This window comes from Rhinolophus ferrumequinum, chromosome 17 (assembly GCF_004115265.2).
Source record: "Rhinolophus ferrumequinum isolate MPI-CBG mRhiFer1 chromosome 17, mRhiFer1_v1.p, whole genome shotgun sequence".
Classification (NCBI taxonomy): Eukaryota; Metazoa; Chordata; class Mammalia; order Chiroptera; family Rhinolophidae; genus Rhinolophus; species Rhinolophus ferrumequinum.
In genome coordinates, this window is record NC_046300.1 from 1,389,635 (window position 1) to 1,413,657 (window position 24,023).

The 24,023-nt window shown below is 44.6% G+C and overlaps 1 protein-coding gene across 10 annotated transcripts in view; it reads left to right on the forward strand.

The window, feature by feature from the left end:
- The window catches only part of CHL1 (cell adhesion molecule L1 like), a 155,375-nt gene that overhangs the window by 24,532 nt on the left and 106,820 nt on the right, over window positions 1–24,023 (forward strand). For all 10 annotated transcript variants that reach the window (XM_033132128.1, XM_033132127.1, XM_033132130.1 and 7 more), the window contains one exon: window positions 16,360–16,433. In XM_033132128.1, coding sequence (XP_032988019.1) covers window positions 16,392–16,433 — 42 coding nt within the window. In that variant the 5' untranslated portion in view covers window positions 16,360–16,391. Of the gene's footprint in view, window positions 1–16,359; window positions 16,434–24,023 lie in introns of those variants that run through there.

The window sequence follows — 24,023 nt, forward strand, 5'->3', positions numbered from 1 at the left end:
GGGTTCTGAGGCAAATATGAAATGTTAGTGTTTGTTAATTCTAGATGGCAATTATATAGATATTTTTATATTATCTTTCCTGTCTTTAAATGTCTTATAAAATAAAAAGAAAATTGCAACCATGGAAGTAGTATTTCTGAGTCCCCAGTTGTGGTGACGTTGAGAACTGATGCATAACTTTTATTTCAGTTCCTGATGACGACACAGGTCCCTCAGAGTGTTTACATGTAAGAGGCTCTTCCTTTACTTATTAGAGATTCTCTTGCTTAGGTCTAAGAGAAGACTCACGCCTTTCCATTTCTAATGTCATGCTAGTTGTCAAAGACTGGACAAAAAGTCCCTCAGTCTCCTCCTCACAACGGCAGAGGGGACCCACGTGGTGACACTCCTGTGAGTGGCATCTGTGCCAAGACGTACGCGTTAGTAGTTTTTCGTGTATGAGGTAACCTTCCTGTGGTCATCTCAGTTCTCTGAGTGCTCTATTTTGGCATATGGACGAGCACGCCATTGAAGAAAGGGTTGGAATTATTCGTTTAATACAGAGTTAATGAGACTATCGACGCTAAACTTATACAGGGTATTAATCCATTGTACCTTAATGCTTAATATTGACTTAATTTATGAAAGTATTTTATGTGCTCAGTAATAACATGATTACACATGCAACATGAATCTTATTTAAAGATTTAAGTTTCTATAAGAAGCGGCATTATTTTAATTTAGTCTTATAAATATCATGTTACTTTATCTCCTTGCACAATAATTAGAATGAAGGCAACATATATTTTGTATGAACTCGAGAGAAGTACCAAAACTTGGCTCCAAAATTTAAAGTGTAAGTTCTTATTTACACACGTTTATGTTGTGCACCCTGGACTCGTTTCCTGCGGTTGCTGTAAATAATTCCCACAGACTCAGAGGCTTGAAAGGACACAGATGTGTTCTCTGGCCCTTCCGGAGGTGAGGTCCTAAAGGGGAGGCGAGCAGGCTGAGTCCCTCCAGGGCGTCTGGGGGAGACTGCCCCCTTCCTGTTCTAGCTTCTGGAATCCACCTCGGTTCCTTGTCCTGTACCGTCCTTCATGTCCAGAGCCAGCAGTGTAGCCGCGTCCCATGTCTTCCTCTGCGCTCTCTCCTCGCGTCCCCTTCTCTGTGAGGAGCCTGTGAGGGCATTGGACCCATTCCCAGAATCCAGGACAAGCTCCTGACCTCAGGCTCCTGAGTCACAACTGCGATGTCCCATCACCACGTGGCAGTGCACTGACGGGCCATCCGCCGGGGTGCGGACATCTCTGGAAGCATCCCTCCCCACCCACCCACCCTTCAAACTGTTTCCTGGGTGGAATGTCCATAAAATTAGGTGACCTTTGGTGAAAGCTTTATGGCCTTCACTATGACTGTTCAATATAAAACAGCGATACTTGAGTGACGTGTTTTGAGAACTCAGATCTGTGTTATGCAGTTAATAGTAGAGGGTAACTAGCCTCGAAGTGCTGAGCAGTAGAATTGGAATAACTTGTGTGTGGACGCTGTAGCATCTCATTTTGAAAAGACTAATCTGCTGTTCAGTATGCGGTCAGTTTTTGTCCTGGAGCTGCTGTTATTTATCAGGATGAAGATGCGATGTCGCTGACAGGTGGTTGCGATGACGCGGTGGGCGACCGTCTGTCAGACCTGGAACTCGGAGGGGCACAGCATTTGCTGAGGAAGTGTGAGCCGCCGTTGTCACCATCATCATGTCAACTGAGCATCAACAGGCGTGTCAGTCACGGCAAACTGCAGGATTTAGTGGGAGACGAAAGTGCAAGAAATTGATGAAAAGACTTTGTTTTCTCTCGCGCCTGCACACACGTGGTAGACACACATACAGACACACACACACACACACACACACACAGCTCCCCTTGTGTGGGAACTAAATCGGCTGCTCCTCCATGTCTAAAACCCAGAGCGGAAGTTAAGAATAGGTAATGAGGGAAGTGATTGCTGCTTGTCTGTCTTCTTTTAAAGTGCAAATATGTCTGTGAGTTCACAGATAAAATGTTTACTCTGCTGCTTGCAATCTTTATCTTCCCCTCATTTTCCAAAATGCTTCTTGTGCTCCGCAATCCCCAGCAGATGGTTCAGTAGAGACTTTCTGAGAACGCTGCATGCGGACGAGTTCTGAGAACCTAAGAGGAAGGGTGTCTCAGTCCTGTCAAAATATTTTCTCTTTGAAGACAGAGCTTTTTGCTGCAGGCTGAAATGCATGTCAGGTTAATTCGTGTTTCTTATTTCAGGTAAATACTTTCAGCAGGCGTCTGCACAGGTAAATCAGTGTTTATGCCACATGAGAAAGCAGCAGGAGGTGCCAGCAGGCGAGGCAGGGAGTGGGGCGTCACCCCCACACCCATGTGCACCTCAGGTTTCCCGAAACCACCAGCACCGACGCCCCTCTGCCCACCAAGCAAACAGCAGCCTGTGGGTCGTTTTTGTATGTCTGCCCAAGGGTTTTCGTGCAGAAGGTCTAGGACAAGAATCACAGACAGGAGGTGACATTACCCAGCAGGGGATCTGCAGTTGGCCCTGGAGTGGCACCTCATGTGTGTGCAGCTCGCATGATATGGGGAGATTGTCCTGCTCAGCCTGGGCCGGGACTGGGTGCGAGTGCATTGTGCCTCTGAACTAAAGGAGAAACGCATGCAAACCCGGCTTTTCTCTGCCATTTGAAGTTACCTTTATGTGGAAACCAGGGCTAAAAGGTACACATCGTTTGGAAAGATGTCAGGTGATGTGTGTGAGGAGGACACGAAAGACACAGAGTAGAAACCACGTGTGGTCAGGAGACCAAGGCCTGGTGCCGGGGTCTGCGTGGACCCTGCTCTCAGTGCTGACCGCGCAGCAGGCACGCCGGTCGTCTGCAACCTTTCGAACAAACCGTGCTCTCCGTACGTGGGCAGCCTCTTTCCTGGATCTTCCTCTGGTCTCCCCAATTCCCACCTTTCTGCTCCATGAGAGACCTGCTATCCTTGCTTTTGGCTTTGCATAGGTGACTTTGTGACAGTATTTGCACTCTGTTGTGTGCCCCCAGCCTCAGAGCCAGAGGGAAGGACAGAGCCAGTGCCTGTCAGGGGAGGTGGTGAGTGCAGGCTGGCCCTGGCATCCACACCCACCACCCACACCCACTGTCCACACCTACTGTCCACACCCACCGTCCACACCCAACGTCCACACCTGCCATCCATCCACTTCCGCCATCCACACCCAACGTCCACACCCACCATCCATCCACATCCGCCATCCACACCCAACGTCCACACCCACCATCCATCCACATCCGCCGTCCACACCCACCGTCCATACGTGCCATCCACACTGGCTCCAAGCAGGTGACTGACAGCCTGTCTCTTCCTGTGCTCATGCAGTCAGGCCCTGATGTGTGTCACTCACTCTGTGTATTGATGGACTGACTGCTAGGCCTTTCCGTACCTGCTTCCATTCATTCTGGGTACAGTTTTAGATGGAGTGATTCGATCTATAACAAGACTGCTCTGGGGATTAAAGAAGCAGGACTCACAAGGAGTTGAGGCCAGATTTAATGGTGTTACTGGAATGTGTCGTTTGAACAATAAACGCTCTCTTCTTCAAGGGAATTTTAATTCACATAAGTTTGCGATGCGAGCCCAGGGTAGTGATAGAGGAATCCTGCAGCCTCCTTCTGAGTGACAAGCTTTTGGATGGAGGTACATTCAATCTAAGAGTTGAAAAAAGTCCCTTAGAGACGTACCCAAATCACCATAAAAAATAGTTGAACAGTTTTTATTCTTAACCTGTGCGAAATTGCCTATTCGGATGTTAAATGATCAGTGGGAGACCTACACTGGACGGTGCAGATCGTTACATATAGTCAGTTGTATAAATATATGTACATTGTAATAGGCCATGCTTTAAAAAGGATTATACGTAAGTGGTTACTTTATTTCTATTTATAGAAATAAATAGAGTAAGCAGGTTACAATTTACATAAATTTCTGGCGCAGGAGACTACCTGCCTTCCCACAGCCTGGGTGTGGCGATGCAGTTTTGGAATGGCTCATTAGCCGTGATGACAGCCCCGTGACACCGGATAGCAATAGATTGCCAGCAGATCCCAGAAGGAAAGGGGCGTCTTTACACGGAGATGTATAATCCTCTCTTACTCTGAAATGCGTTCAGTAGCATATTTTAGACTGGAGAAAGGCTGCCTTCCGGATCCTGGGGAGTGATTTAGTGGTGGATTTGACCATATGTGTACCGATATGCAAAGTAATGACCATTAAGTGGAGTAAAAATGGTTTTTTTTAGGGAGAAACAAGTGATTTAAATCTTTAGTTTCTCATGGGAGCTCATTAGAGTTCCTTCTCTGTAATGCGTCCTGCAGCCTGGTGGTTATCAGGAGTCCTGGGTGCTCGTCGCTGATAGGTTAGTTTACAGGATTAATTGTATGACTTTGCACCCAGCACACTGAGCATTGATTTTCACATTAGCCTGTGTGTTGTTGAGACTGTGCTTTGTGTTTTAAGGTGGTGTTCCATTTCGCTTTTTATTAATTATAATTTCTGCCCATATGGTTTATGCCTGATACAATTTATTAAAACTCAGTCCTAATCTTTTCTTCTAATTGTTACGTCCTTCAGAAACTTCATTAATTTTGAGCACTGGTGTGTAAAAAATGACAGGAGAAAGTACCATTCACAAAACGGTCTCTGACCAGCCAGTGCTCCTATACATCCATTGATAAGTTGGCACAAGCTTTCCCCCAAACAGAAGCACGTTCACTTAATCCCTCCAGGTATGTGAGTGAGTAGATAATGCAAGAAGGGGCCTGAGGACATGGCATTGCTCAAACCAAACCTCCAAAGTGTTGGCTGTCAGAACGGAGTCCTTTCTCTAGAATGTGTAGGTCTCCAGAGTCTAGTGTTTCCTGCAATATCTGTGGGTATGGAAAGATTACAAGGAAGGACTTTTTCCTTGAATTTTCTAGATAATTATTTCAGCTCTCAGCTATACTTTGTCCACTCTTGGTGGGGTTATAAAGCGCCTCCTGAGATTTCAGTGGAGTCCTTCACAGCTTGGTTCAGCCTGTACTTTGTAAATCTATGCAGTCTTGAGAAAACAGAAAATAATGTTGATCACATGCAATTTACACCTTAATCTTGATGCTTTTTTTGGTCTTGAACTTGTACTCCATTGCACTGTGCTCTCTCCAGGGAAGGCATTGAAACTAGCTTAGATTTTGCTGCTTTTGTTTAGTTTTGCTCTGCGCTGATCCGCCCTCTGTGACCTCCCCACCCTGAGTTTCCATGGTGGGAGACAGACAGGAGGGCTACACGGTCAGTACAGTCCTTCCGTGGGTAGGAGGGACCCACTGGCCCCTGTTGGAAGAACCTCATAGCACTTTGTCACCAGTGATTCAAAAGGGGCTGTTTCTGAGTCCTCAAGGAATCTCTTGTGTAATAAACTCAGAACATTCCGTTTCTAATGAAGAGAATAAAATGTCTTTTAAGCTCCCGTATGATGCCGGGATTATGTAGAGAGACTAAAGAAGTGCTGGTTCTCTCTGGCTTTTGTGTCTCTCACGTTAAACAGAAATCGATGAAAGGAAAGGCTTAACGCTGAAGATATCCCAAAGAGGAGAGCTCTGGCCACAGCTTCTCACCAGTCATGACAAAGCACCCGCTCATGATTTTGGGGAAAAAAGAATAGCTTTCCTTTGACGGTGAAGGACTGAGTTTGTTTTGTGTCGTTTCAAACTGCCCGCCTTCACAAAGTGTAAACTAGTATTTTGTTTTGTTTTGTTTTACCGTAGAAATTGGGTTATGACATTGTTGAGAGAAGACTGGAATTGGAATCACAGGACTTGACTGGCCTTGACCTTTGTCATTTGCTGTGTGTGACATTAAAGAAGGAACTTAACCCTCCTAATTTTACTTTTCCTCATTTATAAATGAATCCAATAAAATTAACACATAAAGTTGCTTCAAGGGTTAAATGAAAAAGTCTTTGTTTGAGTGCTGTACCATGTCAGCTGTTACATTTGTTATAAGATAGGTAGGTAGGTAGGTAGGTAGTTTGCACTAAAATTTGGTTAAAGAATGACAACAGATTTTCAGATGCGTTTTGAGGCTGAACGCTCTCTTTTCACAGTGGACTTTGTCGTGAGTAGTTTGCAGGGCCCACGTTGGTGGTGATGGAAGCTGCTGTAGTTGTGCTGTGTGCTGCACGCGTGGAGGTGTGTGCGCTTCTGCAGAAAGAGCCCTTAGCTCTGCAGAATCTCAAGGGTGTCTTCGCCGTCCTGGGCGACCCTTAACCAGACACCCATCAGCAGTTTCCATTTCACGCTAACTGGTAGTCCTTCTCCTCTAGTCCCTGAAGGCGGCATTGAGCATGATGGTTTGTATTTACTAAGTGCTTTTGTCTTACTGAAATTCTGCATACCAGATTTTCTCTCTCTCTCAAATTCCCTCGGAGAGAACATCAATGCAAACTGGCAATCTGAATAACTTTTATATTAAAAATAAAAAATTCCCTTGGCGATGTCCCCTAATTTAGGCAGATTTTTTCCTCTTTATTTCCTACATCTCCGCTCTTCTTTGACAGCACCACCACCACCACCACCACTGTGTTTTCCTCCTCTTTTCCTTGAAACATCTAGCTCATTTCAGATGCACACTTTCAGGGAGAATAAACACAGCCCTGGCCAGTAGGTGATCTAAATTCCAAATTTTGAAAAATAGGATAGCATTAAATAGATATGTTTTTCTAAATGTTAGTTTTTAACATCCAAAAAAAGTTTATGTAAATTGAAATTTTCAACTGGGAGTGAATCTTTAGACTTTCTTTCGTATTCTCTGTCACCCTAAATGCCTCAACTCTATTTTCAGCTTACCTAGCCCAATAAGAAGTTTATTTGAATGGATATTTTTCAAGACATCACAGATGGTTTTTCACCCCCTTATGTCAGAAATCTCTGGGTCCCCTTATGCTTCTGACTCACGAGCTGATCAGTTGGGGAGGAGGGGCAGTCTCCACGTGGCCGGAGGGTTGACCAGAGGCTGTGCTTAGACTTCCACATTCGTCTCTAACTTGAATGTCATGGCATCTGCCACCTGCTGAGCTCAGGGGAGACTCTGGAGACGCACGGCTAAGTCTGCAGATCTGGGCTGCTGGCAGATTATTACTGTGGCCTTCTGAGCGACACGGTTATGTTTCCGTCGTTCTTAGTGACGGGGTTATGTTGTATACATCGCTCGGCTCACACACAGTTCCCTGGGGCTTTTCATACAGTTATTTCTACTTGGTCCCCATTACAGGTATTTTGAGCGTTGTCATTGAATTTACATATTTTGTTCTGCATTGCAATTAGGAATAATTAGCATTGTATTGTAACAGAGGAGAAGTTAAGCAGTTACCGTCACATTGAGAGTCTGTCCGTCCCACAGCCTGCTTATCCCTGCAGGGCTCCTGACGGCTCTGCAGCAGCTTCAGATTTGGTTCTGAGTGGTTACAGTGACCTATTCGTGCTCTGCTGATTAGCTATTTATTTTTCCAGTTTCACAAGTTATGTGTTTGCTTTTAGATATTTTTTTCCACAACAGAGTTTCCATTTGCTAGTGAGTGCATGTAAAATAATCATTATTTTAGATATTATCGCTGCTTTTTAAAAATTGTGTTTTTTTCTTTATTGAGGTATAATTGACGAATAGAGATTGTATATATTACGAGTGTACAACATGACTTCCTATCCACACACGTTGTGAAATGACCAGTCGAGCTACTGAACACACCAGCACCTTGCATTGTTACGGATGTGTGTGCTGAGGACGTCTAAGATGCACTCACAGACGATTTCGAGTGCACAGTATTTTCACTACAGTCACCGCGCTGTACCTCAGATCTCAGATCCCAGAACTTACTCAGCTCATAACTGAAGCTTGTGCCCTTGGCCAACCTCTGCCCATTGTCCCTCCCCCAGCCCCAGGCAGCCCCCAGCCTACTCTCTGCTTCTGCGAGTTTGACATTAGTTTCCACATACAAGTGACATCATGTAGCATTTGTCCTTCGGTGACGTATTTCATTAGCATGCTGTCCTCCAGGTTCATCCATGCTGTTCAAACGGTAGGATGTCCTTCTCCCTTATGGCTGAGTAATGAGAGAGAGAGACAGACAGAAAAGAGAGAGAATACCGCTGTTACTTTGTCAGTTCATCCACCCCAGACACCTAGGTGACCCTGAAGCCCGGTCACTGTGATAATGCCGTGATGGGCGTGGATGTGCAGACCGCTCTGAGAACTTGGTTCCACTGACATTATCTATTTCCCTGGTTTACTACTTACTCATAGATTCCTACTGCCACCCTCCCAGGGAGGTGAGGCCGAGGTCATCACCCCGGCTGAAACCTGAAGGCACAGAGGTGCAGGGTGGTTGTGACATACTCCAGGGTGCAGGAGTGAGTGCCTGAGTTGGTGTGTGTGTTCCCACTATTTGCATTATAGTCTAGAACGTTCTCTGCTACTTCACTCCCTTCTCCACTCAAAGTCCTTTTCTAAAAGGAACCTCCAAGGTAAGGGCTGAACTCAAGCATCACAGACAAAATCAATTCAGTTCCTCCTTCCTCCCTTTGTTCTTTCATTCCTAACAAATGAAGACATGTCGTGCCCTTGAGACTGTGAGTGTATCTGAGAATACAACGGCCTGAAAGTGGCGTTGTCCCCCTGACACAGAAATCTGGTCTCATCATTTCCCAGTAAACACCACATGGACTTCTGTCACAAGATGACACTTAATTAAGCATGACACCTAGGGCGTTTCGCCATCACTGCAATCCAGTGTCTGAGCCTCATCTCTGTTTCATCTGCCCCTGGCCTCGTCCTCAGCCTCCCCAAACGTGACGTATCATCTTGGCTGTTCCTTGATCTCTTCGGCTTCTGAGTAGCCTCTCCTGCTCTCTGTCACACATCCACCCCCATCCTCAAACTACAAAGCACCCCTTTCTTTTGAGCTTGATAAATTGGTCCGCTTATTTCCTGAGTTCAAATTACTATGCAGCCTGGGAGTGTCGGGGGCAAAGGGGGGGTGTCGTTTTTTGTTTCTTATCGTGTTCGTTTTGATGCAAAAAACAATCCATGACCATTAGAAAATATACTGATAAACTAGATCATCTTCAATGTGTCCTGGCCCCGGCCCCCAGCAGCCGTGCTAGTAATTTCATGTGTTTACTTCCAGTATTATTTCCCATGGAGATAGAGGTCCAGATTTTTTGTGTGTCAAACTGAGCTCAAACTGTATACAATTTTGTTAGTTTCACCTATTATAACATAAGAAGTTTCAGCATTCAACAGTCTTTAAAAATATGATTTTTTCAAAAGCTACAAACTTGTCTAATACACAGCAGTATTCAAAGTGCTTATCGTGGAGCACTTCGGTTGTTAACAAAAATGTCATAGTTGTGCATCCCACTAAGGAAACATCATTTTACATTAATGTTTTAGGGTATCTTAGTATGTTTAGTCTCAACTCAAGCTAGATTTCTAGTTGTGTGAACACTGGCCTGAGCTTATGAACATAAAATGGTCTATTAGGTATTCAATAAGGGAAAATGTTCATATTGTTATTAAAGATAAAAAATATATGATTTTTACATCTTTGTACATGTTTATATGTGAGTGAGTGAGTGTGTGTGTGTGTGTGTGTAGCCAGAGTGCTAGCTGGATATTGTTGTATCAATTGGGGAAGGGAATGAACTAAAATTTTGGTAGTATTTATCTTTGGCAGATGATTTCTGTTCGTTATATGTGTGTATTGTGTGTGTATGTGTGTGCTGTGTGTATGCATGTGTGTGTGTTATATGCGTAGTGTATGTGTGTTGTGTGTGTGCTCTGTTATTGTGGGTGTTCTGTGTATGTGTTCTGCATGTGTGTTGTGTGTATCTGTACATGTGTGTATGTTGTATGTGTGTGTTGTGTGTATGTATGTTATGTGTGTGAATGTGTGTGTTGTGTGTACACGTGTGTTTTACCAAATCTCTACAGTGAACATTTATTATTCTTACTATAAAGCAGAACCCCTCCCTCCCGTTTATCTACCTTAAGTGTCGTCCTCGCCTGCAGAGTCTCCAACCTGAATTTGTGGTACAAACAGCTTTCCCGTGGGTGGAATAGTGAAACCGCTGCGCGTCCTCTCCCGTCTCCTTGGTTCTCTGTTGTGAGACCTCACGTAGCCGTCACGACGAAAAGGAGACCGTGCTGAGAAGGTCTGGGAAGTGTGGGGACAGCACTGAAACGTGGTCTTATTTCAGGGGCTAAGTTAGAGAGTACAGCACACATTGCTCTGGGGAGATGGGGGTGCAGAACTCCTGGGGGCACAGGCCAGGGGTGCAAGAATGGAGTCTGGGCCAAAGCTGCGGGAAGGTGGCTCACGCAGGATCTGGGAGGACTGTTCTGGGCCCGGATTTGTACAGACTGGTTCCTGTTATGGGGCCACAGGCCCCCAGTCATGGATGTGCTCTGGCCGCAGTGCCAGACACAGCTGTGGAGCAATAAATCCCGCCTTGTCCCATGCTTTGGACAGAAAGTTCTGGTAATAGCGAAGATAAGGACTCCATACCTTCATGAGCCCAGAAGACTGCAAGGAAGTTTGTGTGTCTTTTAGTGTGACTTTTAGTGGTTTTCAACTCCATTCTTTAATTGCGATTGACAATATTTGTGTCACTAAACCCAGAGCCCAAAGAACGAGTCGGCTCTGAAAGTGTTCTGATGCCGAGGTGATGGGACACGACCCCAGGCAGCGTTTAAGGTGCGAGAGTTCTAAGCTGCCTTCCGGAGACAGGGCTTTATGACCCTAGGCATGCAGCCTCCTCTGCCTTCCTTTTCTCATCTTTACAATGAGGACTTTCAAAACAGGAAGTGTGTACCTCGTGGACTTGTAAGGATAAAGTGAGCTGATAATGGCAAGTGCCAGTGTCGTCACTGAGTGAGCCTGACCTTGTGTTAACTGGTCCACCAACTGATAGCACCAGGCGTTCGCCGAAGGAGGCTTGCTTCTCTGATACACGAGGTCATTGTCACACGCATTCTGGATCATGTATAAAAGCAAAGTGAGCCCCAAGCAGTAGGTTTCAGAGTCACATGTTTTTTAATGGACGTTCCCATGTCTTGGGGAGAAAATCCCCAATTGAAATAGGAAGTTACATAAAGTCAGAGCTGGCTCCTGTGAGACCTGAAAGATTATCTATTTGCCTGAACTTAAGACATGACTATTTTTGCTCGTTGCTTTGAAAACCACTTCAAGCAAGATTTCATTTCACACACTGCTCTGATGGCGTTGAGTGCCCTACCTGTCATATTCCAAGGTGACAAACGGGAATTGCAGGTCCAGGAGATAGTCTGTGGCTTCTAAGTGGCACAATTTAGAAAAGCACTAGCTCGTCCTCTGCTGTCACAGCCGGGAGCCCCTCACTTGGTCTCTCCCTTGCCCTGGGTTACACTTTGCTAATTCACCATGGATGCCCTTTGCCTCCTGAAGACAGCAGAATGTATGTCTTAAAACACAGTAGGAGCCAGAGAGGTGACTGCCACAGCGCCCCTTTCTCTCGGGCCCCACCTGAGAGCCGTGGTGGGGAAGGCTGGCTGGTGTGCGTGTGGCATGGCCTGGGTTCCACGGCCGCTCCATACTGGCTCTGCCCCGCACGCTTCTGGGGAGTCAGCCAGGCTGCCAGACTGGTCTGAACCCATCTCGGCCCCTGCTGTCAGTGGCACCTCACGGCCAGGGCACTCGGGAGTGCTGTAGTTGCTCAGCCTGGCATCTAGCACATAGTACATCTTCAGCTAATGTTAGAAAAAAGCTCCCATGTGACACTTACGAGGAGGTCAAACCTGCTTCTTACTAGACCCATGCTAAAATTAGTGATCCGCAGCAGGCACCATTTTCTTTCAGAAGTTTTTGTGGGAACACGGTCAGCATCTTCATGTTGTTTGGGCAAGCATTGGCTTAGAACTAACTTCCAAAAGCCAACATTTGCTGCTCACCATAGTTTTTCTGGTTCCCATTTTCTTGTGCATTATTTTTTGTTAGGTGTCTTGAAGAATGGCAGTTGTCTGCTCATTTTATTGTAGTTCCAGCTTACATTCTGAAGAATATTATGTGCATTGTATATCATTTCCATTTTAAAAGGTACTATACTCATTCAACAAAATTGAATTGAGCGTCTTGGCACCTGTTTAGAGGGCACGGACCTCCATGGTTTGAATTGAGCTCGTTCCTGCCGGGTCCATGTTAGTTGATACCAGAAAAGGAGGTGTTTTCTATTCCAACTTGTTAAGAATATTGATCCAAATGTTGACTAAAAGTGAGGTCCTCTCAGTGTATTTTTTAAATCATTAGAAAATCTCTAGTGTTTAAAAATTAGTCAAGATTAAGTACATGTTTAAAAGAAAAATGAAAAAAAAGAATAGCCATTCTTGATTCCAACCACACACACACACACACACACACACACAAACACAGAAATAATGGTGTTTGCAGTCAATGTACATTTATTAAACATTCAATATTTGAGAATTTCACAGCCATTGTGCTTGGGTGCCAGGGAGGCAAAAGTTAATAAGACAGGTTTTGGGGTTTTGTCTTTCACTTTGGCCTGAGGAATTCACAAGCCCGCCAAAGCCTTCTAAAGAAGCCCTTTCTGTCCTGTGAGAATAAGGCAGGTGGCCCCTGCTCTCAAGGGCCCCAGGTCCCCATGTGGTGACGTGCTGGCTCAGCTTGGGGACCGCTCAAGTGCCCCTGCAGCCCCATTGGCTGCCTCTGGGTGATGACGGGTCTGCGCCACCCCGTCACTGACCACCTTCCAGGTCCCAGCCCTGAGCTATGCATTTTGTACACGTTGGTCCGTCCCTCAAATGTGTCCTGCCAGGTAGATACCGTTACCCCTTATGTGCCGAGAAGGTCACTGGGTTCTGCAAGGTCATGCAATTAGCTGAGTTCACACAGTGAGCAAGTCCCACGTGATGGCAGCTGCTCTGTTGTTTCTTCTCTGTGCTACAGTGTCCCTTCAGATCGGTGCCGTGGTGGCCCCTGTGACTGTCAGGTGAGGGAGCTTCGTTTGGCTTCTGTCGCTTTCGTACATTCAATCATCAGTTCGTCCCAAATGTGCTTATGAAGCCTCATTGTGGAGCCAGCCGGGCACTGGGGTGGTCAGGATAGGCCCTGAGGGGGCAAGACGCACGGTGCTAAATGCAGAGTCAATCCAAGCAGGACGTTGAGGACAGCCATTCCGTCTGCAGTTAATTTTGTCTAGAACGCAGCTGCAATTTACGTGTGATGTGTTGTACATTCAGGGAGTGTGGAGAATTGACACTGAAAGTACGTGCACACAGCACCATGTAGAACGGTGAGGCGTTATCTCTAAGCCTTTCCTCCGCGGCCAGCTTTTCCTCCAGCCTGCACAAGACCGCCCTTTCTTTTGCTGAGCACCTGATAAGGTCAAAGGTTTGCTTTTAGGGGCCCTATTGTACGAGAAATCCTACTTTCAAATACGAAACTGCCTCAGCTCAGCAAGATGGCCAGTCAGGAAGGCGTGTGGACCTGACTCAGCTGAGCCAGACCCCCTACCTCGTTACACCCGCCCAGTCCGCTGTCTGCCCAGTCCATCCTGACTATGTCTTCTGTTGGGCACATTCTCCTTCTCCTGCCAGTGCTCCTCTCTTACTGTCAGTTTTTGCCTCAAGTAGAATAGAGTTTAATTGAGTTTGATGTGCCCCCTCTGTATTTGCTTTGTTGTTTTTTTCAATAAACAACAAGGACGCAGAGTCCAATTTTGCTTTAATAGCCTTCTAAGTTCTTCAGATTTTCCTTTCAGAAGCCCTCTGTTTCCTCTCTTTATATTTGGTAGATATATTGATTCATATCTCGTAAGTGCAAGAAACTCAGGGGCTTTGAAGAAGGAGTCAAACCACTGTTCTCTAAGAACAGAACATCAGGTATTAATATCTGTACCAATGGTGGTAGGAGAAAGAGAAAGGCCTGCGGATTAAACACATTCAAAGGATTGTATGTTCAGCTAAATACAATCAAAGTAGAATGACAGAGACCTTTTCTGACTGTACAGTGGTGTAGTGTATGCGTGTGTGTGCGTGTGTGTGCCCTCATCATAATAACGTTTGAGTCTGTTCTTCTGATATGTATGTCCCAAATTGTCCTAATACACAGTGTGCTAATATTTACCATGCAAAAACAAAAGAGACAGAAATTAAAAAGAATGAGATCAAAACAACATGCTTACACATATAATGTGCACACGATATTTTAATATTAATTATGTACATGTATGTTTTAGTATTGTTACATCCTAAAGGACTGTGTGCATTCCCATTTTACTGAGGCTACACACCTACACCATGAAGCAATGAAAGGAGACCTGATAATATCGAAGTCACCCTTCATATACACCAAGACCGCACACACGTGCGCACATGTGCTCACACACACACACACACACACACACACACACACTTTAGATCAGTAGCAAGACCTTCCGTCCCGGGTGACGTGCCTTCCCAACCAAAGCAGAACGAAGCAGAGGAGAGCTCTGCAGGCTTGTGCCGCTGCTGTGAGCATACAAATAAGTGTGATCCGTAGCTATATCTCTGGCTGGTGCCAAACAACAGTCTTGAAAATGCTAATCCAGCTCAGACTCTGATCCCTGCTGCCACGGGTGCACTGACAGTGGTATGAGGGGGCACCCACTGGGCAGAGCGACCCGCAGTAGCTGTGACACAGATGGCTTTGGAGAGACGTCTCAGAGAGATTTAATATTGGGACCGTAAAAGTGGCTCCTTGGCTGCAGAACAAACCTGATTTATGACATTCTTTGCCACTGAGGTAAAGGACAGCCTATATTGTATCATTTACCTTCACCCCCAGGAAACGGGGGGAGGGATGGACAGGATCAGCAAATCTCATTTGCAGTCAACACATGCAGACATTTCATTTTTTATGTTTCCCATCGAGTGACGCATGGAGGACCCTGGATGCACGGAATGATGACCTATTTCTTAGGCAAACAGCGTCACAGCTTTGTCAACCTGTAGACTCAGCGCAGTGATGCTCCAGCAGCGTGGACCGTGGGCTCACTGGTTAGGGCCTTGTGGACTGCTGTTCGTTCTGTACACTGTCACTCATCTGTGCACAGTTCTGTTTGCTATAATAAGAAGATAATAATGGTGTCGCACATAGGCCTAATGGGGGTGGAATGCAGTCACTACAAGCGTGTGCTGGGCGCGGTCTGCGCAGTGTCATGGTCAGCCGGAAAGCAGCAAGGACGCCTCTTAGAATTGCATCTTTTCAGTGTATCAGTGGGAGCTTCTCTCTAGAGACACTGAAATCTGTTTATTAAGTTTTGGGCAAAAGCGTTTGGAATAAGGCCAAGGAGATTGTCACATAATGCACAGAAAGGAAGTGAGTTTCTTGAATGTTTTAGCCATGCTTTTTTTTCTTAGGGCCAAAGATATTGTAGTTTTTATACATCTTTTTAATTAAAATTTATACCAGGATGAGTTAGGATTACTGGATAGAATTTAGCTCTTTTGAATGATGCTCATGAAATTAGGACATCTGGTATACCAAAAAAATCTTTGACTTACTTTGACCGTCCTTCTGCTCAATAGAAAAATCTTAGCAGTTCAAAGCTCTATTCATGGGAAGGCATCTGAAAGCAAGCTTCTAAGCAATCTTTCAGGGATGGGGACCCAATCCTCAAATCATCTGGGAATGAACAGTGAAAGGATTGTATACATTGGTTGAAACACTCCCTTCATTTCCCAAGTTGATTTGTAAGAAGACGGGTGTCTGGTTGGTAACATACCTGGATTACGGGAGGCATCACGGGCTGAAGGCTGTTTTAACTGTTCTGATCTCGGATTTAGGTCCATACTGTTCTGTTGTCACAGGCCAGCCGCAGCATCATGCAAATGCAAGTAGCTGTTATGCAAAACAGTTCAGGGAGGACCGCCAAGTAGAAATTCTGACAAATTATGGTCTGCTGCAAAACACTTGAATTCATGAGAGAAGACGTGTCAATGGTTCTTTCAATGAGAAGTGTAATTCTGTGATGGTTTTCTGCACGTCTGCCATCTCTGCTTCATTTGTTCACAGACGGAAAGCTACAGGATGCCTTTTTATAGCAACAGAGCAAGGCTTTTCTTTAGGTGTTTGGGGAGTTTTTCGAGGTGTGGGAGAAAGAAACGTTAAATCAATTATTTCCAACAGGGGAAAGGTAAACAGTCTTGTGAACGTGGTTCTTTAGATGGAAATTACCTCTAAAATTGCAACTTTCAAATCTATCTGTAGGTGCTGTGACTGCAGACAATGACGCTGTCTTGATGCAAACACGTCACAGGGGCCTGCGGGCGCTTCATTTACCGGTAAGAATATTTTCCTTCGTCATTTGCTTTATGCATTTTGAATGTGTTTAGTTCTTGCCATGCCTGGTAGAAGCGTATAACCAGAGGGAGGTCAACACAAGCTGCGGACCCGATATTTAAAGCAGTGAGGTTTTTATTCGGTTACATTAAAGTGATGGCTTATTTTTGAAAGATCAAAACACTGAACTAAAATTTACTTTTCTTGTTAGCTGACCTCTTGGCATATTTGAAAGTTGCATCTTGATGATAATTATCTGAATGTCATTTTTAATAGAAAAGTGAATTTTCCCATTGAGATCTGAGAAGGTCAGCTTCTTAGGAGGCTTGATGTTTTAGTGAGAAAAACTTGTATTTTCATCGGTCAAACAGGGCTCACCCCTTCACCGTGTGAAGGGCTCTCAGCCTCATAACTGTCCCCGGAATTTGGACCAAGGTGAAATCTGAATCCTCCCTTGGGCTCCTTTCAAATTCTTTGTGAGCTGCCAGGTGATTTGTAACTAATTCAAAGAGTTTGAAGAGTGAGAAAAAGTCTGCTCTCAAGGGCCACAGTGATGTGGCCACGGAGGCTATTTAGTCCCTTTTAAACATCTGTTTCCTACTTGTCGTAATTGCCTGTAGGTGCAGGTTAATTAGATTCTTTTTAGTTTTATGATTCTTATTAGCGCTGTGTTTGGTCCATAATATTACTCATAACAATGCGTTCTTTACTTCATTTTACAGAATTATGTTTCTTTTATATTCCTCTTGGTCATTGGTCAACCCATTATTTCATCCTACAAAGTAACTTTCCTCGTGATCAGTTTTCACAGTGGTGCTTGAGGACTTCAGATGTGCAGTTTCCAGGAAGTGTTTATGGGATCATAGTCCTAGGAGGGACACACACACACACACACACACACACGACCATTAATTTTCGTTTCAGAAGCTTCTATTGGGAGTGTCCCCCACAGTGAATTACCCCTCAGGCCGTGATTAGACTAGCCAGGCATCACTTCAGAACAGGGATGTATTCTGTGCACCTGGTTCCAGACCTGTGCTGCAGGCGACTGTCAGACGCTCTGCTACAACTGTGCCTCACTAGGTGTTAGCATTCTGTCAGCCCCCTTATGATCTTAGGGGCCCCCGTTGTATGTGCTGTCTGTCGTCGAACGAAACGCCCTTCTGTGGGTGTGAGTGTATGATACGTGAATCCTGGTTTTGTGTTGCATTTTTCAACACCCAGATTTGTCTGACTGGTTCACAGCACACCTCCACTTTACGTGTTAGAAACGTTGTGAGCTTCAGTTTGTGCACAGCAGAGTAAGGCAGGTTTATCTGTACATTTCGGTTGTTGCCAAACTGACATATAATTTATCCAAAGATGGTATCATCCATACAGCTTCACAGAAGGCTTAAGTATGACACAGGCCATGTTTTTGTGCCAGAGGTCATGGTAAAATACCTGCTCTGCCAACTACATACAGTAAGGCACCCTGGGTGACACATTGAGATGCCAGCAAGACGGAGCTTCGCTCCACACTCCTTCTTCTGATGGATGGGGGTGGGTGGGTCCTTTTATATCAAAGACCAGGCTGCAGGTCCTGAGAAGAGCTGAGACAGAGCTCCATTTTCATATAAGTCTTAGTCAAGTGCTCTCATGTGAGACAAGGTTATGGCCGTCTTCCCTTGCTGGTCTGTGAATAATTAGTGCAAGTATTGATTACTTTCCCGTGACACCCACGTTCACTGTCAGACCACTCATGTGCCCCATTCCACCAAGTGCTCTGGGAGGATGTGCTCTGGGAGGATGACACCAACGACCCCTCGGGACAGTGTTCTCACACACTGCATGACATGTTCATTGTGCTGCCAACTTGACTGGGCCGGGTGTGCCCAGGAGCTGGAAAAACATGATTTCTGGTGTGTCTGGGAGGCGTTTCCAGAAGACTGAAGCATTTGAATTGGTGGCTGGAGTACAGCAGACCACTCTCTCTATTGGGAATGGCCATCGTCCAATTCATTGAAGGCTCCAATAGGACATGAAGGCAAAACGGGGGAATTTGCTCTGGTTTTGAACTGGGACACCCTTCTTCCACCCTTGGCCATCAGTTCTCTTGGTTCTGGACCTTTGGACTCAGAATGAATTAGACCACCAGCTTTGCTAGGTCTCCAGCTCGCAGACAGCATGTCTCAGCTGCCATATTTGTTCAAGCCAATTCCTGTAATAAATTTCTCTATATATCTACCTACCTACCTACCTATCTATCTATCATCTATCTATCTATCTATCTATCTATCTATCTATCTATCTATCTATCTATCTATCTATGTATCTATCTATCTATCTATCATCTATTTATCCATCCATCATCTATCTGTGTATCATCTATCTATACACCCTGTTGGTTCTTTTCTCTGGAGAGCCCTGACTAATGCATTGCACAAAAACTACTTGTTTGGCTGGTACCACCTCTTCTTGTTCTAACTCTGTTTACACACCCCACACTCAGTTGCAATTAACTGTTTACACATTTGTCTCTTGAATGTGTCTTTGAGGGCAGGGTTCACGTCAAATACACATTTGTGTTGTTACCACAGAGCATAGAGTCTAGCACACACTGGATGCTTTATCAGATGGGGGTGGGGAGGAAGAAAGAAAAGGAAGAACGGAGGGAAAGAGATTCCTCATAGATCACTCCTTGCACATCTTCTGTGAGAAACTCCTGGGTTGTTTTCCTGGGTCCTGAGGTCCAGGCAGCCTTGCTAGGAGTCTCTAGTCTTTTAAACTTGGTTTTTGATGAGTTTTAATGTTTGCTTGACTCCCCTCTGTCTGATGACCGCACCTGGCCAAGTGGGTCCTCGTCTTTTCATTGGCGTTGGTCTATGGCTAATTCACTTCAGGACCATTAGGAAATAAAAGTGTGAGGTACTGGTCAGTGAGTGTTACACAAAATGGAAATCTCTCCGTAAGAAATCCTAAGTGGAAGCCAAGTAAAATCAGTCTTCTTAGAAAGAATCTCCCCTCTTTTGAATAATTGTTACTTTTTCGCCAAATGTTGAAATGGGGCATTCAGAGGCAATAAGATTTCATCCTATCAGATGCTAGAATATGTTGCATAAACAATTAATGTTTCAAAACGATGATACTAAACAGTATTTATTTCTTTCTCTTTCCCATGATATAAATATATCAGAATGAGCTCCACGCCCTTGGCCCAGAATGCTTCATTCCTCTCCATATCTGATGTTTACACCTTCAAACATTTACGGGCTCTGCTGTCCCTTATTGCTGTCTTCCCTCTCTGGGGACACGCTCACGCCTGGCGTGTCTTCCTCATTCTCTTGGCTGTTCTTTGGTCTGCCTCCAATTTGCATACACAATTTTGGTATCAAGGCCAAAAATACATTTGTTTCAACCGGAGTCTTATTGAAGTTGCTGTTACTCAAATCACGTACACAAACAAATGTGATTTCTGAGGCCTGGAAGCTCCCTGAGGGCTCCCCAGGGAAGCAGAGATGTACAAATAGGCTATTAAAACACTGCAGGTACGTTCTGAGTCACTATGGAAGGGGCCTCTCAACGCGAAAAGATTACAGAAGGAGCACTGTGTGAAGAGTCCGATTGGTAAGCCTAGGTCTGTGACCGTTTTGCAGATTTTGGTTGTTACTGCCAGTCTCTTGGCTTTTAGGATTTTAATAGGGTTGGGTTCACTCTTTATAGCCATTTTCTTTTTTAATTTAATTTTTCTTCCTCTGCAACTTTAGAAGGCAGAGTCCTTTATCAATAGGAAAACAATTACAGAGAAAAGACTGAGGTAAAATGACCATTAAAATTTAAAGACAAAGAGACACTGAAAGCTTTTTAATAAACATGCACTTTGGATCTTATATTGTTATTTAAAAGGACTTTTCAAGTAACAACATGCCATGCGGCACAAATAAAATGTCCATGAAAATACATAGCACAACCAAACAAATGACTTAGAGAAACAACAATGAAGAGAGAAGATTGTGTTTCCTGAACCAAATGCCGTCTTTGCCCCAAGGCACCCACACTGGAGAAAAACACCGTGTGTAATGTGGACACAAATCATAGGTATCTCCCCCAAAGAGCAGATTTTATTGAGCTGCACATGTGTGCAGATATTGGAGGCCTTGGAGAGGAAGCACACAGCGAAATACATCACTGCCATCACCAGCTCAACTGGGGAGGGAATGCGGGGGGGGGGGGCGCATCTCAGAGCCTGTGATGAGCTGGGGATTAAGAGTGAATCAGAGACCCCGCTCGGAGCTAACGTAGCCGGACGTCAATGCCCTGTCCTGGAAGGACGCCTGCGCACAGAGATCAAAGGCGAGTGCGTCCCCACATACCAAGGCACTCGCTGCTGGAGAAAAGCAAGAGAAGGGGCAGAAGGAAACATCAAAGTCGCCTCCACACGCCAGCAATATAGTCTCCCATGCGCTGTCAGGAAAATGGAAACGAATCTCGTTGGCTTTTTTAAATACAGTTGTTTGCGTCCTGCTTTTCAAACTGTATGCAGGCGGCACCGTTGGCTTCAGTCACCTGTCTGCAAACAGACTGCGGTGACTTCCTTGGATTCGTAGCCCCTCCATGGTTGTCTTCATGACAACAAACGGCAGGTAAATCTGGGGAACTACTGCCTGTTGGATTTCGGTTGACTCAGAGACTTCAGTCCACGTTATGCGCTAACTGCTAGCTTCTCCTTAACCAGTCATCACCCTGTGTGGGTTTTGGGGCTTCGGCACACACCGAGCATAAGCAGCCCCTTCACTGTGTGCAGGATCCCTACACACTATATTCTCCTGTCACCCACACTATATATATATTACATTTTAAACCTGTGCCATGTGTAAAATGACAGTGAAAGGAGAATATAGCGTGTAACTTTCCAGTTGTCTTAATAAAGGATGCTTCATTCATTTGTAGGAATTAAACATTATTTAAAAAATATTCATTCATTCAACAGTTATCTTTGTTTAACTGTTATGAGCTATTTGGCTGAGGATATAGCAGCAGACAAAAACAGACCGATTTCTGACCCTCATGAAGCTTTTAATCTATTAGGGTGGATACATATTAATCAGATACCCTGCAAGCAGAGGGGACATTGCTGCTCTGATAAGTGCTAGAAAAGAGAGTTAAGTGGGGATTTGACCTTTGGAGGGGACAGAAGGCTTCACCGAGGCACCGGTGCCTGTCAGACAGGAGGAGGACTGCACGAGATGGAAGGTAAGGAAGATGCACTTGGTTAGAGAACTTCACTAACATGCTTTCCCTTTCTTGGGAGCGGTGGTGGTGGAAAATTAGTCTAGCTCCAGGGCAGAGAACACTGAAGGCGGTAGAGCACCGATTAAGAGAATGGAGATTGGCACCTGGGAAATCTGAGTTCCAGCCCTAATTTGGCAACTTCTGAGTTGAGAATTTTGGGCAAATTAGTCAACTTCTCTGGTCCTACTCTCATAGAATTGTGCCAATAAATGTTAGCTATCACGATCACATCATCTCCACCACCATCATCTCCACCACCACCACCATCACCACCACCACCATCACCACCATCACCATCACCACCACCACCACCACCATCACCACCATCAGCACCACCACCACCATCGCCATCACTACCTTGGGTCAGCACTGATTTTAGGCATATCATTTTATTCCTTTGAGTTTCAACTTCATGCTTTTATAAAATGGGTGTTGGATTAAATGATTTCAAGATTCCTTCCTGCTCTAACTCTCCATGATTTCCCACCCAAATCTAAACCTGGACGTTTCAGTCCAGACATGGAAAGCCTATACGCTGGCAGGTGAAGGAAAGTATTGTTTTGGGGAAGTAGACATTGCAAAGAGATACAATTACACCTTTTAGTAGCTTTATTTACATTCTAAAAATCACATTTTAGAAGTTTCTGTTATCTTAGATTAAATTTTATAGCACGTATTTCTTCTGCTAAAAAGCCTTTAAAGTGTTGAGGTGGGACATTTAATTTCCCATTATGGTTAGTTTCCCAAATCGTTTCCTTTGTAATTGTCACATTTTTACAGTCCTGTTTAAAGTGAATTTAGTTTTCCAACTAAAAATATCAAGCTGAGTTGGAAATTGAAATGCAAGGACTGTAAAATCAAATGATAAAATGAGGCTTCGGGCTGCCGTTTCCAACCACCGCGCGTCTGGAGAGACCACCACAAGCGTTTCTTTTTTCCTTGTAAAATACACAAGAGTGCTTCTAAAATTCTTTTGGTCAAAATAAAATAGTATCACACTTCTAAATGTAGAGTAGGGAAAATCGTTTATTTTACACCTCGTTACTTATTTAAATATGTAAATATTTGGTTTTGGATCATCTTTATTCTGTTTATGCTTCACTTAAACTACTGTTGTTTTAGCTTTACAAAGTCAACTTCTGACTATATTATGTTAAACATTTAATCTTTTTTTGTAGTGCCACCAGTACAAGAAGGAATACAGGTATATAATGTATATATACATATATAGGAGACACATATATGTATATATATCATATACATGTATATGAGATATACACACACACACACACACACACATACACACATACATACAGATATATATACACACCTATATGTATATGTACACTATTTGGTATTTTAAAACCTCACCCTCACATTTTGCACGACAAGTACTCTGAGTGCTTTCATATTTATCTTCACCCTATGGGAATACATATTAGACAAGTAGCCCAGGTGCTACTGTTCATAAATTACGGGATAGAAAACTGAGATGGTGACTCACTCAAGGTCAAAGGCATATTTACCGAACGAGAATTAGATCCGTGTTTCCTGACTTCTCGATGAGCACATTTCCCAGTGGCTCGCTGACTCTCCAGTGTGACATAGTCCCCACCCGCTGCAAGGAAGATCTGGCTAAATTGGTCACTTGTTGTCTGACTGGCCTCAGTGCTTACAGCGTTAAATGGTGTTTCCTGTAAATTTCCCCTGCTTTTTTTTCTTATAATATTCCCATTTTGTCGGCCTTTGTATGGGTATGCTTTTCATTTGCGAATGCCCAATTATCCTGCCGATTAGCATGGATTAATTAAGGTAATGGGGTAACTACTTACTAGAATACAACCATATTGTAACCGTCAGCAGCACGGCCTGCTCCCCTGTGCTTACCAGTATGTGCCTTGGAGATCTGATTGAAGTGGGTTTGAATTTGAGTTTCAGTTCTTACTGATGGTGTGTGCTTTTGCAAGTTATTGATACTTGAGTGCTTTCAGCCTCCGTCTTCTCATCAGTAAGAGGCTATAACAGGAGTTGCGGAGTTAATGTTTCAATAGGTACGTTTATACCTATAGGTACGTCTTAGATGTCCTATGCGGTGAAAGCTCGGTGATTGTAACGAGTGCTGCTGTGACTGCTGTGGACAGCAGGGTGTGCACACGTCCACTCACACCACAGCTTTAAGCTGGGACAGGCCATGCTCGTTTGGACACTGAGTCGTATGCTGGGGATTTGGTGAACTCAGGAGGGAGTAACAGGGCCCGTCTCAGGGAGAGGTGCCGCCAAACAAGCCAGACAGACCCAAGAGTAAGCGCGATGGCCTCCAC